The sequence below is a fragment of the Onychomys torridus genome, chromosome 10 (assembly GCF_903995425.1).
Source record: "Onychomys torridus chromosome 10, mOncTor1.1, whole genome shotgun sequence".
Taxonomy (NCBI): domain Eukaryota; kingdom Metazoa; phylum Chordata; class Mammalia; order Rodentia; family Cricetidae; genus Onychomys; species Onychomys torridus.
In genome coordinates this window covers 1,745,476-1,764,318 of record NC_050452.1, presented here as the reverse complement: position 1 = coordinate 1,764,318, position 18,843 = coordinate 1,745,476, and the positions used below count along the sequence as shown (strand labels likewise).

Here is an 18,843-nt window from a genome sequence, read left to right as displayed (position 1 = left end):
ATTTTCTTACTAGATCACTTTTCAAGGGAATTTGAGAGTGAAGCAATGGATTCCTTGTTCAGTCCTGGCCTGCTGTATTACCCTCAAACTCTAGTGCTTCACGTTATTTTCCAGTAATAACTACTGTTTATACCTGGTATAGAGTTAAGACATCTTTCTTACAGTCTTTTTTTTATTAAGAAATTTTTTCATTCATTTTACACATCAATCAATGTGTGTAAATCCCTCCTCCCACCCCTGGCCTCTCCTCCCAACTCACACCCACTCTCCCCCACAGAAGGCAAGGCCTCCCATGGTGAGGCACATCTAATAGAGGCGAGTCCAAGCCCTGCCCTAGGCCTCAAGGCTGCACAAAGTGTCCCATCATAGGTAGTGGGCTCCAAAAAGCCCCTTATCCACCAGGGATGGATTCTGATTTGCTGGGGCCTCCCAAGCAAATCAAGCTATACAATTGTCTCGCCATGCACAGTGCCTAGTCTAGTCCCATGCAGGCTTCACAGCCATTGATCCAGCTTTCATGAATTCCCACTACTTTGGTTTGGTTGTCTCTGTAGGTTTCCCCATCATGATCTTGATGCACTTGCTCATAGAATCCCTCCTCTATCTCTCTGACTGTACTTCTGGAGCTCTTCCTGGTGTTTGGTTGTGGATCTTTGCATCTGCCTCCATCAGTCATTGAAGAAAAGCTCTGTGATGACAGTTAGCGTATTCACCGCTCTGATCACTGGGATAAACCAGTTCAGTTCAGCCTCTCCACTATTTCTAGTAGTCCAAGCTAGAGTCATCCTTGGGTATTCCTGGCAACTTCCCTAGCACTAGGTTTCTCTCTACCCCCATGATATCACCATCCATCATGGTATCTCTCTCATTGCTTTCCTACTCCATCCCTGTTCCAGCTCGACCATCCCATTCCTTTATGGTCTCATCCCCCATCCCCTACCATCCATTGCCCACCCCTCACCCCCAGTTTACTCATGGAGATACCATCTATTTCTCCTTCCCAGGGCAATCTATGTGTCCCTCTTTGGGTCTTCCTTGTTAGCTAGCTTCTCTGGAGTTGTGGGTTATTGTCTGGTTATCCTTTGCTTTACCTCTAGTATCCACTTGTGAGTGGGTACATACCATGTTTGTCCTTCCGAGTCTGGGTTACCTCACTCAGGATGATGTTTTCTAGTTCCATCCATTTGCCTGCAAATTTCATGATGTCATTGTTTTTCTCTGCTGAGTAGTACTCCGTTGTGTATATATATCATGTGTCACATTTTCTTAACCCATTCTTCAGTTGAGGGGCATCTAGGTTGTTTCCAGGTTCTGACTATTATGAATAATGCTGCTATGAACATAATTGAGCATGTGTCTCTGTGCTATGATTGAGCATTCATTGGGGATATGCCCAAGAGTGTTATTGCTGGGTCTTAAGGAAGATTGATTCCCAATTTTCTAAGAAACCGCCATACTGCTGGTTGTGGTGGCACACGCCGATAAGATTTGCTGAAGGAGGCGGAGGCAGGAGGATCACGAGTTTGAGGCCAGCCTGGGCTACATATTTGAATGGCCAGGCGGTGGCGGTGCACGCCTTTAATCCCAGCACTCGGGAGGCAGAGGCAGGCAGATCTCTGTGAGTTGGAGGCCAGCCTGGTCTCCAAAGTGAATTCCAGGAAAGGCGCAAAGCTACACAGAGAAACCCTGTCTCAAAAAAAAAAAAAAAAAAAAAAAAAGAAGGAAGGAAGGAAACTGCCATACTGATTTCCAGAGTGGTTGTACAAGCTTGCACTCCCACCAACAGTGGAGGAGTGTTCCCCTTGCTCCACATCTTCTCCAACATAAGCTGTCTTTGGTGTTTTTGATCTTAGCCATTTTGATAGGTGTAAGGTGGTATCTCAGAGTTGTTTTGAATTGCATCTCAATGATGACTAAGGATGCTGAGCAATTCTTTAAATGTCTTGGCCATTTGAAATACTTCCTTTGAGAATTCTCTGTTTAGTTCTAATAGCCCATTTTTAAATTGGATTGTTCATTATTTTGATGTCTAGGTCCTTGAGTTCTTTATATATTTTGGAAATCAGACCTGTCAGATGTGGGGTTGGTAAAGATCTTTTCCCATTTTATAGGCTGTCATTTTGTCTTATTTACTGTGTTCTTTGTCTTACAGAAGCTTCTCAGTTTCCGGAGGTCCCATTTATTAATTGTTGCTCTCAGTATCAGGGCTACTGGTATTATATTTAGGAAGTGATCTCCAGTGCCAATGCGTTCAATACTATTTCCTATTTTCCCCTATATTAGATTCAGGTTATAATCTTTTAAAAAGGTGTATGAACTTTAGTTAGATATGCATTTGTGTATAAATAAAAATAAAATGCTCAAATGAAAGACATCATTTTTATAGAAAAATTGAGTAATGCCAACTAAAGATATTAGGGATGAAGTTACTTTCAATATCCTTTGAGATGCACGTAATGTTTTTTATTACTATATTGCTTTTTTCAAATTTTTGTAATTGTCCAAATCATTAGGACTGTCTTCATGCCAGAATTGAATCTTTTTTTCCAGTGAAATTTTGCTTTTAATATCCTTGGAGATGTTCATATTTTCTATATTTAAGTTCTTGCATTTCTTCAAAAATTTCAGCATTCTCACATTTATGAATACTCTTCATTCCTGCTTTACTTTTATTTGTTTTAAATTTTTATTTATGTGTATGTGAGTGCAGATGTCTGTGTGACCAGAATAGGGTGACCCTTGGAGCCGTAGTTAGAGGTAGTTGTGAGGCTCCTGAATGGGTGCAGAGATACAAACTTAGGTCCTCTGAATGAACAGCACAAACTCTCAGCCTCTGAGCCATCTCCCCAGCCCCTCATGCTTTATTTTTATTTTTAGAACTCATGACTCTTACTAAAATGTATGTTCTCTCAGAGAAGGTATTGTTAACTGCTGGACATTGATTAGAGTAATACATGACAAATAATGAGTGTTCAGTATTTGTTGAATGAATGCTCCAATTTTCTAAAAAGTTTCTCTTTCAAGTATATTGCTAGTTTTACTTTTTCATGAATTTTATAGGCTTATCGTGTGTATCAAATCAAGATTATCTTAACTAGTTAGTGCACATTCTGTCCTTGCCCGGTTTATGATCATCTTAGTAAAGCCGTGTTTACCTTGTGTTCATTCCCATGTACTCCCATTTCTTTAATGTCTTGGTTATGACTTATCTTTAGAGGTAGATGAGTCCTAGGGCCAGGGAACAACACAGTAAAGCTTTCATTATGGTGTAGTGCTTTTATCTTTTTTTTTTTTTTTTCTCTTGAGACTTGGTCTCTCCCTAACTTTGGCTGTCCTGGATCTCACTATGTAAACCAGATGGGCCTTGAACTCAGAGCTCTGCCTGCCTCAGCTGAGTGCTGGGTTAAAGGTGTGCATCATCAAGCCCACTTGGAACTCACTGTAGGCCAGATTGACCTTCAACTTGCAACAATTCTCTGACCTCAAATTCTGGGGTCTCAGGCATGGGCCACCATTGCAGCTTATGTTGTATGTTTTAAAATATTACTTGTAAGACTAGACTAGGGAAATGGATGGTTTGCAGAAACAAAGCTAATATCTAAAATACCCCATGGTAGCCATAGAGTAACCAACTAGAAATTAATTTTCTTTTAAAAAAATTTGTGTAATTTTTAACTCTTACTACTTCATCTTACTATTATCAGAGTAAACTTAAAATTAACACTTTAAAATAAAGTAATAAATAAATTTTCATATTAGTTTCAAGATATAGTTTCTATAATTTAATGATTTTGTACTTTAGTTTCAATTTCTATTCTCTCCAACAAAAATTTTTATAAATATAAGCCTACAGTTCAGATTCCATTGTAGCAGGGTACACTATACTAAGCATTTATATTCTGTGTTAATTTTACATGGTATTAAAATTTGCAATTATTTCAAAATAGAAGCAGACTCATAGTGTGAAGATGAGGGTGTGTTTATATAAAGTCACTGCTGACTGTGGTGATGAAGGAGTATGAAATTGTCTTCTCATTATGGCACAGTGCCTTGGGAGAATTAGGAAACAATAGAATGGGAGGGTGAGTTACTGAGAAGAGAATGCAAAACCCAGTTGTGGACCATACTAAAGATTATCATCCATTTGGGCAGTTTTGCTTATAATGGTTGACTGATACAGAGTTTCTAATGTTAATATTGCTCATGTTACTCAAAAGCAAGTTTTTATCATTTATCTGTAAAGTCTATAAAGATAAAACTTTTTCCATAAGCTTTATTTATGAGGATGAATTTAAGAGTTCTTTATTCAGAGGTAGGTTATTGTCATGAAGTATGGTATGGACAAAATAGTGATTACTGCCAGGTGGTGGTAGCATGGCACTCAACTTTAATACCAGACTAGGGAGGCAGAGGCAGGTGGATCTCTGTGAATTTGAGGCCAGCCAGATCTGTAGAGTGAGTTCCAGGACAGCCAGAGCTGTTACTCAGAGAAACCCTGTCTTAGAGATCCTCAGCCAGGCCCCAGGTGGAGCTCCAGGAGTCCAATTGTCAAGAAAGAGAAGGGACTGTAAGAGCGTGAATTGTTGAGACCAAGATTGGAAAAGCACAGGGACAAATAGCCAAAAGAATGGAAGCACATGAATTATGAACCAAAGGCTGTGGAGCCCCCAGCTGGAGCAGGCCCTCTGGATAAGTGAGACAATTGAATAGCTTGAACTGTTTGTGAGGCACCCAGGCTGTGGGACTGGGACCTGTCCTTAGTGCATGAGCTGGCTGTTTGGAACCTTGGGCTTACACAGGGACACTTTGCTGAGCCTGGAAGGAGGGGACTGGACCTGCCTGTACTGAATCCACCAGATTGAATTGAATCCCCAGGGGAGTCTAGGCACTGGAGGAGATGGGAATGGAGGGGAGGGGCTGGGGAAGAAGGTAGGGGTGGGAGGGGGGAGGACAGGGGAACCCATGTCTGATGTGTAAACTTAAAACACAAATATAATAAAAAAAATTTAAAAAAAACTAAAAAGAAAAAAGTAGTCATTGCTTTAAAAATAAATATCTATGTTTTAAAAAACTTTAAGTGATAGTCTTCATTTTGCTTCAATGCAAAAGAAATCTAAAAATCTAAATAAATTGAGTTTTTTTCTCTTTTAAGTTATTCATTTTATATTTTGAGATAGGGTTTCACTCTATAGCTGAGTATTTAAGACAGGCTGGTCTCAAACTTCTAAAAAGAACTCCCTTCTCAGCCTCACAGGTATGATCACTTAAGTCTGTGATAACTTAGTTATTTAATTCATAAGGTGCAAAAGACGTAAGACATAATAGATCCCTGGCATATTTGTTTTAATATAGCACACCCACAGAAGAGTTCAAATCCTGAATTACAGCTTGGTGAGTCTTCACATAGTCATCATTAGCCATATGGTCACTAACTACCGGATATCATTTTACAGGAGACTTTGCAGCAGCTGATTATGATGTCATTGCCAAATGTCTTAATCATTGGCAAAAATCCCTTTTCTGGTAAGTTTTAAGTTGATATAATGGGATAATAAAGCCCTATATTTGTGTAACACTAGTAATGTTTACCAAGGATTATTTATCTTGATTATTTATCTCCATTCTCAGTAGGTTTTCCACAACATCAGTAGGAAAAGTTGGGAATGATACTTCTATTTGTAGAGAGAAAAGAATGTTTAAGTTGTTGTTGAGATACACACATGCAACACTGAATCAGTGGGTTTTTTTTCCTGCCACGTTAACCTAGTATTTGGGTGATGGCTATGATTTTTATCATCTCCGTCTAAGCAGTTGTGTTAGAAAACTGATGATGTTCAAACTGTTTAAGTTTTATATTTATATGCCTGTTACTATTGCCAAAATTTTTGGAGCTCTGGATTTTTTTTGTTTGTTTGCTAGTTCATTTTTATAATCGTATGGATTGAGTCTTGAACCTGATAACTACTAGCCAAGTGCTTATCATTGAGCAGTGTTCCAACCTTTAAGTTGAAAGTTTTACTGGTGAACATTTTAATTTATATTAAACAACTCCACAGTGGAAAGATGAGAGGAAGTCTTTTAGATTGTTTAAATTATTATACTCAAAACACTCTTATAATCCTTTACTAACATTTTATTTTTATTTGTATTTTGCTGTTTCTGGAACCTGCTCATAGGGCCTCACATATACCAGACAGTTGTTGTACCTATCCACCCTAGAATTTAATGTTTGAACAAGTAACTAGTAGCTATGAAGCATTTCAGGAAAGGACTTAATCCTTGCAGGCTACATGGTATTGAATTGAATATGTCTTCTTTTACCTGAACCCTAGCCCAATTGAAACAAAAATCCAAATAAAAGGCAGTGTGTAAGCAGCTGTTTTTATAGAGGAAACTACCAATTAAATGCATTAGTAGTGAACTCAATTAGGAATTTCATTACCTAGATAACCTTTGGGGATACTCTAGGATGTTTACTTATACAAGTAAACAGGAAGATTAGCATGTAGAATAGAATTAGTTTTTATTCCATATGCATTTAGTAAGTAACAACCAAGTCATAGGGTAGAAATGGTTTATGTGCTAGGAGATCTTGTGATTTGGTGAAAGATTCGAAGATTACTGTGAGATCATATAATTCATATGACAGAGATATGTACAAAAACAGAGGTATGAAAAAATATAGAGTGTTGCCAGGTGGTGGTGGTGTATGCCTGTAATCCCAGCACTCGGGAGACAGAGGCAGGTGGATCTCTGTGAGTTCGAGGCCAGCCTGGTCTACAAAGCTAGTCCAGGACAGGCTCCAAAGCTACAGAGAAACCCTGTCTCAAAAAACCTATCTATCTATCTGTCTGTCTATATATCTATATATATCTATATATCTATATATCTATATCTATATCTATCTATCTATCTATCTATCTATATATATATATATATATATATATATAGAGAGAGAGAGAGAGAGAGAGAGAGAGAGAGAGGGAAAGTCAATTGTCAGGTTAAGTTGGGACTTACGGTGACTAGTTCAGAAGGACTAGACAGATGTAAGATCCATCTGTGGTGATGGAAGTGGTTCACTAAGGACTTGAGGAGGAGAAGGAAGCAACCTGAGGCCAGAGTTACAGAGTGTATGTTGATTTTTTAAATGGCCTAGTAAGTCTAGAAGGAATTAGTTTCATGGAAAGTAAGAGAAAGTCTCTAATGTGAAGATTTGAAATTCATCACAGGTAAGTTAACCTGATAGTGAAAATCTTTCTGAATTTTGTATGTTTGTGGTTATGTTTAGTAGAATATTTTAAGACATTCTTCATTAATGCTGTTAACAAGGGTTGTTCTGCAGTTCTGTTCTGGACTAATAACTTTTATCTAGTTTTTAACATACATTTCTTTCATATCTTAAAATTTACTATTGTGAAATAGGATCTCATACTGCAGACCCAGACTAGCCTGAAACTCACAATGTAACCCAGGGTACCTCATGTATTTCTCCTACTTTAGTCTCTTGAGTGCTGGCATTATAGGTGTGAACTGACATACCCAGCTTATTGTATTAGACTCACTGTGATGTGCATTTAAGGTTCTGATCCTTATGAACCTGTACAGTGAGAAATATATTTCAATTATACAGGTAGATGAGCCATAATGATTGTATTTTAGTAAGAAAATTCTAAAGAGGAACAGACCCATTAGCAGCAACTCAGGTATTTTCTTTTTCTTTCTTTCTTTTTTTTTTTTTTTTTTTTTTTTGTTGGAGCTGAGGACCGAACCTAGGGCCTTGAGCTTGCTAGGCAAGCGCTCTACCACTGAGCTAAATCCCCAGCCCCTTGGGCCTTTTCCTGGAACTCACTTGGTGTAGTCCAGGCTGGCCTTGAACTCACAGAGATCCGCCTGCCTCTGCCTCCCAAGTGCTGGGATTAAAGGCATGCACCACCACCGCCCTGGCCTCGGGTATTTTCTTAATATCAGCATAATCTAAAGGGTTGTTATAATACTATTTCTAGAAAAGGAGTAGATGCAGTTAACACACTTAGCTTAAAGCTTATATATCTGCACTGTAACTCTTCAGAAGGGATAGCCTTGCCATGTCTTCTGCTATCACCACAATATACACACATAAGCCACATATTTAAATTTCATCATTTATTTACAAAATTCATCTTTTTGTCAAGTTGTGATTGCCTCTAGATTGTTCCAGTGTTTGAAAGAGCTGAAGCAAAGCTAAATGCTGTACTTAACTAGGGTTTTTATTTCAGAACAAGGCACAGAAGAAGTTAAAAAGTTGCTTTTACTCTTACTGGGTTGTGCAGTTCAGGTAAGTTAAAATATTTCTTCATATTTTCATTCTTATAAAGTGTTCTTGAGGGTTTATCTAGTTTTCTGAAAGACTTGATAATTTTAGGTATATCACCTTAAAAAGAAATTATGTGTAAGAACATTTATTTTATTTCAAAAGTTATAGCATCAATGTCATGTATTAAAACCTTTTAGTTAGCTTTTTCCTGTTTAGATGCATCTGATGACTCAGATCTTTATGCCTCTGAAGATGGAGGCATCTGCCAAACCTCTCTTCTGGTTTGCTTGTGCAAGCATATGTTTTAGAAGAGGGGCTAACAGTTAAGAGAGGATTTGGGGCTGAAGCAACAGTCGAGAGCACTGGCTGCTCTTCCTGAGGACCCAGGCTTGTTTCCCAGCACCCACATGATAGCTCATAGCTGTCTGTAACTCCAGTCTCATGGACTCCCAACACTCTCTTCTGGCCTTTGAGGGCACCAGGAATGCACATGGCACGTAGACATAAATGCAGGCAAACTCTCTTCCACATAAAAATAATTTTAAAAAGAGAGAGCTTGTGGGTGTGTGGTATTTGTTTATGTACATGACTGTATATGTAGGCATGTGAAGGTCAGAGGTTAGTATCAGGTGTCAGTCACCTTATTTCTTGAGATAGGATGTCTCACTGAACCTAGAACTCCCTGATTCAGCTATCCTTGCTCGCCAGCCATCAGGTCCCAGGGATCCTCTCATCTCTGCTTCCCAGGAAGCACTTTCCTAACAATACTCTCAGTCTTATTGCTCTTCTATAGATGTTCGTATCAATAATGATAGCCAAGATAGTCAATAAATATCTTATAAAGGTTTTCTTGTTTCTCAAATAAGATTAGTCCTTGGGTAAAGATTTAAGTTATTTTAGAAGTTGGATATCTGTGAGTCTAGTCTGCTGCTTTAATAATTACAGTGGGAGCATATGTATCTGCAACAAATTGAGATAGTCACTTTAGGTTTAGGTCAATTTGCTAGTAGGCTAAAGAACACTGGTGTGACTTCCAAATTTACTATACTAGATTTTCCATTTAATTAACTTAAAAGCATGTATGTGTGCATGTACATGAACATGCCATGACACACTTGTGGAAGAAAGAGAACAGCCTCGTTGAGATTGCTCACCTGTGCCTACAGCAGGTTTTTTAGTTTCAGGAGTTCTCCTGTCTCTGCCCGCAATCTCTGTAAGAACACTGGGATTATAGGTACACCTTATCACATTCAGGGGTTTCAATTGCAAGTGACCATGCTTGTATGGCAAACATTTTACCACCCATTGAGCTGTATCTGAAGCCCACTATCTTTTTAAAGAATGAATTATTTCAATGTACAGTTATCCTAGCTCTTCATAGAGTGAAATATTTTGGGCTTTGTTTTAGGGCTTGATTTTCCTTTTTTTTTTTTTTTTTTTTTTTTTTTTTTGAGACAGGATTTCATGTACCTCAGACTGGCCTCAAACTTGTTATTCAGCCTGGTTGACCTTCAATCTCTGATTCTTCTACTTCCATCTTCCAGTGCTGGGGTTATAGGCATGCACCACCATACCCAATGTTTACAGTGCTTAGGATTGAGCCTTTGTGTTCATCTATGCTAGGGAAGCACTTTCCCAACTGAGCTATGCGTCCAGCCTATGCAATGAGATTTTTGTAAACAAACAAATAAGTTCACTAGTAATATTTCACATTTATTTACATACATTTTACATTCTTGATTGTGTTGGCTTTTAGAGCTGACTGCTTTGGAGATACAATATTTAATTTACATGTAGTAAGTAAACATGTATGTGAATCAGTATGACTATATATAGAGAGATATGTATGTGTGTGTGTATATGGATAATCGTAGGTAATTATTGATATAACTACCACCTCAAGACATTATTTCTTTGTTTTAAGGGCATACAAAATCCTCTGTACAGGTCATTTTGAAATGTTCAGTTAATTGTTGTTTACCATAATGATCCTACTGTACTATATATGACATAAGTCTATCCATCTGTCTGTATACTCGTATCAATTAGCAGTCCCCCGATATAATGTATTCCCACCATCTTCCTCTTCTTAACACCCTTTCTAGCCTCTAGTAACCACTATGGGGGCAGTGTTCATACATGAATTAAGTCATTACCTTTCTGTAATATGGTGTACATGATTGTTTACTTAACAACTGATTTAAATATTAAGATAAATATTGGGGTTGGGGATTTAGCTCAGTGGTAGAGTGCTTGCCTAGCAAGTGCAAGGCCCTGGTTTCGATCCTCAGCTCCACCAAATACATAAATAAATAAATAAAGTGTCTATTGTTGCTATTCTAATTTGGTCATCAGGTCTTTAGTTGGAAACACTATTTTTATTCATTTACAACTATTTTATACTGCATTTCCTTTTTTAAAAAAACCTTTGTTGGTGAATATTACACTGTATAAATGGTGAGTTTCTCAGGGTAGTGCTAGTGAAGAAACAGGCTTGTGGGGCTTATAAAAGGAAATTGTATTTTAAAAACTATAGCAGAAAAACCATAAGATGGTTGAACTGGGGTACTCTGGATGAATTTTAATTATTACATTTCATAATAACCCTGCCATTTTATGTCCTGATTTGGTTAAAAAACTATTTATAAGTCAGTAACTACAGAAATGGATTGCTGTCTCTGGAAAACTTACATATGCTGTGAATATACAGTTAGAAAGTTAATTCTCAGTTGTTCTTACAGACCTGCTTAATATTTCTAGACCAAAAAAGTTAGTGTTTTTCAGCCTTTTGATCCCTATTCCATTTCCTCCAAAACTCCTCAGTTCTTAATCATACCTAGGAATTGTGTTTTCCTGGTAACTTACTTTAAACATTTTTATAGCATAAAAATACTTTAGTTTTGACTGGGATGTAGAACTCCAGATGAAAGTATAGAGTGTGTTCAGATTGTGTAATGACAGAAATAGAGCATTAGCAACTTAACTAGCTTAAATCAGAGGTTGTTTCTTAATGATCAAAGAGCCAGTTTTTCTTCTTTAGGGTTTATTGTTTTCACTGGCTCTGTAATTGGCCCAGGAGATGCATCTTAGCTTGGCACAAGGCAGTGCTGTCTATTTGTATGCCCCTCTCATTTGGTAGCTGCAAGAATACAGTTGTATTAGCAGTTGAATTGTAGTAGACAAGATGGAGACAGAGACAGAGATGACGATGTGTGTTGTTATTTAATTATTATTGGGGAAGGGTTAGGTTTATATTTTACGTTCTTGCTTAAATAAAATTTTAAAAAGTTGGCAATAAGGAATTGCTGCCTTCTTCCTATTTGATTACATGTATATTTATAATTATTAAATTTTGCCCCTGGTTACTTTGTTAGAGTAGAAACAAACCAGATATTTATTGTATTACCTTATAAATGTTGACCTGGGCCATCAGAGTTAGTTTCTTTTATTAAGATTGATAGGCTGAATATGAGAGAATAAATTGTAGGCTTGAAGTAAAAACTGCCGAATTTTTTTTCCACAAGAAGAAAGGCAGTGTTGTCTGGTGACAGTTAGGAGCTGACTGAGCGTTTTGGCAGTATTCCGAATTCTGCCACTGACTCACTGTGGGTTTTGGCAAGTAACTTGTTCTGTCTGAAACAAGTTCTTGATTCTTTACTTCTCTGTTTGTTAAGTTAGCATAATAATATCCTGACCTCAGATGCGCAGTATAATATGTTCCTACTTCAGAGCTTTCCAGTATAAAACTGTAGAGTTCAATGCCTGGGCAACACAGAGTCTGAATTGTTCCTCCATTTATTTCAGTGTCAGAAAAAGGAAGAATTTATTGAACGAATTCAAGGTTTAGATTTTGATACAAAAGCAGCAGTTGCCGCTCATATTCAAGAGGTAACTACTTATATATATTTTAATGTATTTTTATGATGTTTATGGTGTGTTTTTTAAATATTATCTCCCCAGATACAGGATAAACAAGAACAATTAAAGATCAAATGTAAATCAACCTTTTATATAAATTTCTTTTTTTTAGAGATAGGTAATTCCATCAGTGAATTGTCTTATATATGGCACAATGCTTACTACACATTTACTATCTCTTTTGTCTATAAGGACATGAATGTTGAGGAATAACATGTCTTTATTAGGTAGCACAGAATGAATGATAGGAGTAAAGACAATAAACTTAGTCTATTGGACTTTTCTCTTAAATGAATGGTCATTTTTGTTTTTTGTTTTGTTTTATTTTTTCGAGACAGGGTTTCTCTGTGTAGTTTTGGTGCCTGTCCTGGAACTCTCTCTGTAGCCCAGGCTGGCCTCAAACTCACAGAGATCTGTCTGGCTCTGCCTCCCAAGTGCTAGGATTAAAGGCACACCACCACCATTATTCTATGAATGGTCTTTTTTTTTTTTTTTTTTTTTTTTTGGTTTTTCGAGACAGGGTTTCTCTGTGTAGCTTTGCACCTTTCCTGGAACTCGCTTTGTAGACCAGGCTGGCCTCGAACTCACAGAGATCCACCTGCCTCTGCCTCCCGAGTGCTGGAACTAAAGGCGTGTGCCACCACCACCCAGCTTGAATGGTCATTTTTATTGAGCTGTTATTTGAATTCCACAAATATATTGATTTTTTTTAAAAATATTAGTATAGCCAGGCAGTGGTGGTGCACGCCTTTAATCTCAGCACTTGGGAGGCAGAGCCAGGCAGATCTCTGTGAGTTCAAAGCCAGACTGATCTACAGAATGAGATCCAGGAAAGGCAAAAAAACTACACAGAGAAACCCTGTCTCGAAAAAGTGAAAATTAAAAAAAATTCATATAAAAACAAATCTGAGGCATAATGTTCCATGTCAATATTGATGTTAATGTAATTTTTAATTAAAATTTATTTTAAAAGCTTCTACTTCCATAACTATTTATTCATGAGCTTTAAATCTTATAATGTCTTTTTAGAATTAGGCTATATATTAAATTTTACCTTTTGGGAGAGAATTTTAAAATCGTAAAAATTGGTAGTATTTAAAATATATCATTTTTTTCCCTTATTTAAACTTCAGAGTCCAGATGAGGATTTATTTGTTCTGTTACAATGTTTAGTTTTGTCATCAATTTGAAATCTACTTCTTTCTGCTTTTATAGTTGAACTAATTTTGTACTAAACTCAAATCAATATTTAAGTATTAGCCATTCTTCGATTGTTTATTTTGCTTTCCTCTCTAAAGGTAACTCATAATCAGGAAAATGTATTTGATCTGCAATGGATGGAGGTGCCAGACATGTCTCAGGAAGATATAGAACCACTCCTGAAGAATATGGCATCACATCTAAAAAGACTGATAGATGAGAGAGATGAACATTCAGAGGTTGGTTCTCTTATTGTATTATGGAAGTTTGCTTTCTTAAAAGAAAAAATAGTTTTCTCGAATGGATACCCTGTTTCTTGGGATAGGTATCAACTATAATCATCCTTTGGTATCTGTGGGGCATATTGGTTCTAGGAACTTCTTAAGATACTGCAATCAATCCCAGTACTTGGCAGGTCCAGGATGGTGGACCTCTGAGGCCAGCTTGGTCTAAAGAGTTTCAGGACAGCCAGGGCTACACAGAGAAACTCTGTCACATAAAACCTTTTTTAAAAAAAAAAAAAAAAAAAGAGGATACTAAAGCCATGAACGCTCAGTCTCTTTTAAAAAAAGGGGGGAGGGGGAGAATTACAGTGTTTGCTTATAAAACTACAAATATCTTGTATATTATAAGTCATCTTTTAATTACCTATAATAATGAATAGTATGTAAATAATAGACAAACAGTTGTTATTCTGTATTATTTAAGAAGTGGTGGCAAGAAAAAGTCTGTACATGTGTAATACAAACATAGGAATTTTTCCCCTTATTACTTTCCATCCAGTTGGTTTAATTTGCAGATGTGAAACCTACATACTGTACCAACTATAATGTCTTTTGTGTCTTTTGTTGTTGTTGTTATTGTTTTTGTTTGTTTGTTTGGTGTGTGTGTGTGTGTAAAACACAGGAATTAGAAAGGAAATAAAAGAACCTTGCATTTCTTTTTTTTTTTTGAGCTGAGGATCGAACCCAGGGCCTTGCGCTTGTTAGGCAAGCACTCTACCACTGAGCTAAATCCCCGACCCGAACTGTAGCAGGAATTTTAAAAGGTCTTATTAATTAACTCAAACCTGAGGCCAGTTATTGGGGTGAATGCTGGAAGATCAGAGAAGCAGAACAAGCCAGTTTCCTCACCTCACCAGTTCCTCAGCTGGTCTTGTTTCCTCAGACTGCAAGCTTCTGAGTCCTCATCCAAATGAATCTCAGCTGAACTGCTTTCCTCCAAATCCTAAAAGCTTAATCAGCCAAAATGTTCAACCAGCCAAATGCTTCTAGTTTCTGGTCTTCACGCCTTATATAATCTTTCTCTTTCTGCCCCCACTCCCTGAGATTAAAGGCTCGCTTTCTGGGATTAAAGTTCTGTGTCATCATCATGCGTAGCTGTTTCCAATGTGACCTTGAACTCACAGAGATCCGCCTGGTTCTGCCTCCCAAGTGCTGGGACTAAAGGCGTGTGCTACCACTGCCTATCCTCATGTTTAATATTGTGGCCATCCTGTTCTCTGACCCCAGATAAGTTTATTTCGGGGAACACACAATATTTCGGGGAACACAATACCACCACACCGAACCTTGGATTTCTAATAAGCACAGTATTATTAGGTCTTTTCTTTTTCTTTTTAAATTATTATTTTGATTTTTGTACACGTGTGTGTGTGTGTGTGTGTGTGTGTGTGTGTGTGTGTGTGTTTTCCCAGAGTTGAGGACCAAACCCAGGGTCTTGTACTTGCTAGGCAAACACTCTACCACTGAGCTAAATCCCCAACCCCCCTGTGTGTTTTTCAAGTCACCCCATTACTTTGGCAATAGTGTAGAAGTGTGACTGAATAAATAGTTGATGTAAGTGGAAAAACCATTGCCTTGAAGCACAAGAATTTGCTAAATTTCTTGGTTTTGTTGCCCATCTGATCCCAAGTTGGTGGGGGAGGTGACAGGCGGTTAGGGAGTCAGTGCTTTTATTTTGTTCTCTAAAATTACATTCCAGGTCTCACATTCCAGGCTGATATCAAAGTTAGCATGTACCTGAGGATGACCACGAGTTCCTCTTCTTGATTCCACTTCCCAAGTGCCATGATTTTTGGTGTGAGCAGCCAGGCCTGTCCCAGAGACCTCATTGGTCACGTTGAGACAGCTGACAGATCTCGAGGAAAGGCCTTGGGCTGAGTTGGCCTGGAATCTGTCTCTAACTTAACCTCATCTACTCTTGATGTGATGTTCTAGCGTCTCAGATGACTGCTCAGGTTGCTTTGAAAGTTAAACTCCTGTAGAATATCTACAGTCAACAGTTATAACCGAAGAAAGTTTAGCAGTTTACGAAAGTCTCTTTAGTTTTATTACATACATTATTATTATCAGGCCTCCTGGTGACCATTGTCTAACTGCTTGAAGTTTAAAATACTTAGGAATGTTTAATTATTTCTATGCAAAATGATGGTTGTCATACAATTGGGAATACACATAAGTTTGAAAAGTTAATCATTACTAATAATTTTTTAGTTGATACCAACTTGGTGTTCTAAAATTTGTATTTTAGAAAAAAATGTATCATGGAGGATCATAGTATAGGAAAAGGCAGTAACATATAGAAGTTTTTTGTATACTTAGCTTTAACTATCAAGGAGAAATTTAGAATTGTTATAGGTTTAGACCTCTTACAAGTTTAGAAAACAGTAGTAGTCAGCCATAAAAAGAGCACTTACTTCACTTTTACATATATTAAACTTACGTTCCTCTAACTACAAAATTTCCATAACATTTAGGCAAAACTTAGGTATATCGCATATTAGGCCCTCAAATATATATGCATCCATAATTATAGACATAAGGCAGCAAATATAATCAATATGCATTTAACCAAAGTCCTAAAATAATCACTAAATTCTCTGTTTTAAAGTCAAAGGATTAAAACTCGTTTTAAGATTTGCTTTCTCTAAGTGAAAAAAATGTAAAATTCAATGGAAAACACAAGAAATTACCTTGATTAAACAAAATTTTTTCATTAAGCCAGTTTATATGTAAATGTTAGTAAAAACCAATTTTTAAAGAAAACCTTACTTTAAACATAGAAAATTGGGTCCTGCTTATATATTAGTACATTACATATTTTGACTTTGGGAATTTCTTTTTCCTTTTTTGAGATAGGTTTTACTATGTTGCTCTGGCTGTGATAGAGCTCACTGTGCAAAACCAGGCTACCCTAGAGCACACAGAGATCCACCTGCCTCTGCTTCCTGAGTGCCACGATTCACAGCATGTACCACTTTGCCCAGCATGGGAATTTCTTTAAACACCTTTTAGTAATAGCCAATTTAACCATACATTCACCAAATATTTTTAAGTTTTATCTGTCACAAGCCTTGTTGTGATATACTTTATATAAATTTCTGGCTTTGCCCTTATATAAAGTATAGCCCCAGGCTTCCCTGACCCATTGATTATTAGCATACACCACCATGGACAGCTGTTCTGTTTTTTGGTTCTGCATTGCTTGTGTATTACTTGAGTGAAATATGTTTACCACCTCTGTTTGTGTGTCATACTGTGCTGGATGAGAGGGAGGAGCAACAAAGATGATTTCTGGTTTATTGAGAAAAAAACTACACTATTTGTAAGTAAAAATGAAGGTTAGTATATAATTAGGCACTAATCAGTTTGTGTAGGAACTAAATGTTTGTTAAATATTATCTCCTAGGTACTGTTATTAAAATCAGAAAATGTTAGCAAAATTAAAGATCATTAAGACAACAGAAAAATGAACATAAAATTGACTCTGGAAACAGAGCCTTCGTCTGCTATGGAGAATAACATTGCATTATCCATAAAGACAGGGAAATTGGGATGTGCTTCTGGGTGGGAGGACAGGTGTGTGGCAAGAACACGTAAAGTCACTTTCAAAAGTAGCAATGAAGGAATTTGGCGTTTCTCTTTTTCTTTTCACATCAAATCTGTGTGCATATCTTTGAAGAATAAGGAAAAGTATAAGGATATGCAGAATATGTTTTGATGAAAAATGCAATAGTGAAGCAGCTAGTCCTAGGTGATTAGTTGGAGAGGAGGTCATTGGTTGGAAACAGTGTTAGCAGTTTTTAGTTGGAAGCTTAAACAGAAATCATTTACAAAGTCTTTATGGGACAGTGTGCCCAAAAATAAATGACTAAGTAAAAGGGTCGTTGAGTGGTATATTTCATTAAAAATGGGTGGCAGCCAGGCGGTGGTGGCACACACCTGTAATCCCAGCACTGGGAGGGAGAGGCAGACGGATCTCTGTGAGTTCAGGGCCAGCCTGGGCTACAGAGTGAGTTCCAGGACAGGCTCAAAGCTACACAGAGAAACTCTGTCTCGAAAAACAAAACAAATGGATGGTAAGATCTAGGACTCTCTTTAAGTTCTGTTACCTTAGAACTAGAATCAAGAAGGCAGATGTGGTAGTGTACACCTGTAATCTCAGAACTATGGAGGTAGAGGTAGGAGGTTCAGGAGTTCAAAGCCAGCCTTGGCTACACACTAAGCTTGAAACCATCCTGCGCTACATAAAACCCTGTCTCAAAACAAAGAAATAAATATTCAAAGAAGAAAACCAGGGAAAAAATATGGCTATAGTCAAACTTGAATTTTATTTTGTAAAAATATACATAAAACAAATTTATTGTAGCATTTTTACAAAAAGCACATTGAAAATACATGTCAGCCCGGTGGTGGTGGCGCACTCCTTTAATCCCAGCACTTGGGAAGCAGAGCCAGGCAGATCTCTGTGAGTTCAAGGCCAGCCTGGGCTACCAAGTGAGCTCCAGGGAAAAGGAGCAAAGCTACACAGGGAAACCCTGTCTCGGAAAAAAAAAAAAACAACCAAAAAAACAAAAACAAAAACAAAAAAAACATATGTCAACTTGAAATTTAATTGCTATGGTACCCATAATTGGTTGTATGACTTTGGTTTACACTGGTCTATATAATTCTTAGTTTCTTATGTCTAAAATAGACCTTTATGAAAATTACAGTGCTAAATGAGATCCTGTTGGAGAATACTAAGGGAAAAAGGTGTAATTGTCAGACAATAAACTGATAGTACTAAAATTAAAAGTGGAAAGGACACATAAGAAGCGTAACTGTAGTAACAGACTGTAGGAACTCTAGAGTAGTTAGAAATAATCTTTTGCATATCCAAAAGAGGCAGTTGAGTGGTAAAAAGGTTCAAGGGCAGGTGTGGTCACACAATGATAGTAAAAGCAGCATAGTACAAAAGAGTTGATTCCTTTACTGGAGAAACTTGTATTGATTGATTAAGTAGTGGACATGGAGTTGTAGAGAGATAATGAACTTGGATGGTACTCTCTGAAGTTTATTAAAGCAGTAAGACAGAGAAGCTGAAATATTTCCCAAAGATGAAAAAATGAATCCTGCTATGTGGTTAAAACAAAACAAAAAAATGTAGTT

The 18,843-nt window shown here is 37.2% G+C and overlaps 1 protein-coding gene across 5 annotated transcripts in view; it reads left to right on the top strand.

Annotated features, from left to right (window-relative positions):
• Ccdc88a (coiled-coil domain containing 88A) overlaps nucleotides 1-18,843 on the top strand; it is a 154,609-nt gene that overhangs the window by 49,017 nt on the left and 86,749 nt on the right. For all 5 annotated transcript variants that reach the window (XM_036201581.1, XM_036201582.1, XM_036201580.1 and 2 more), the window contains exons 4-7: nucleotides 5,454-5,523; nucleotides 8,256-8,314; nucleotides 12,098-12,181; nucleotides 13,510-13,650. In XM_036201581.1, the coding sequence (XP_036057474.1) occupies nucleotides 5,454-5,523; nucleotides 8,256-8,314; nucleotides 12,098-12,181; nucleotides 13,510-13,650 (354 nt within the window). The remainder of the gene's footprint in view (nucleotides 1-5,453; nucleotides 5,524-8,255; nucleotides 8,315-12,097; nucleotides 12,182-13,509; nucleotides 13,651-18,843) is intronic.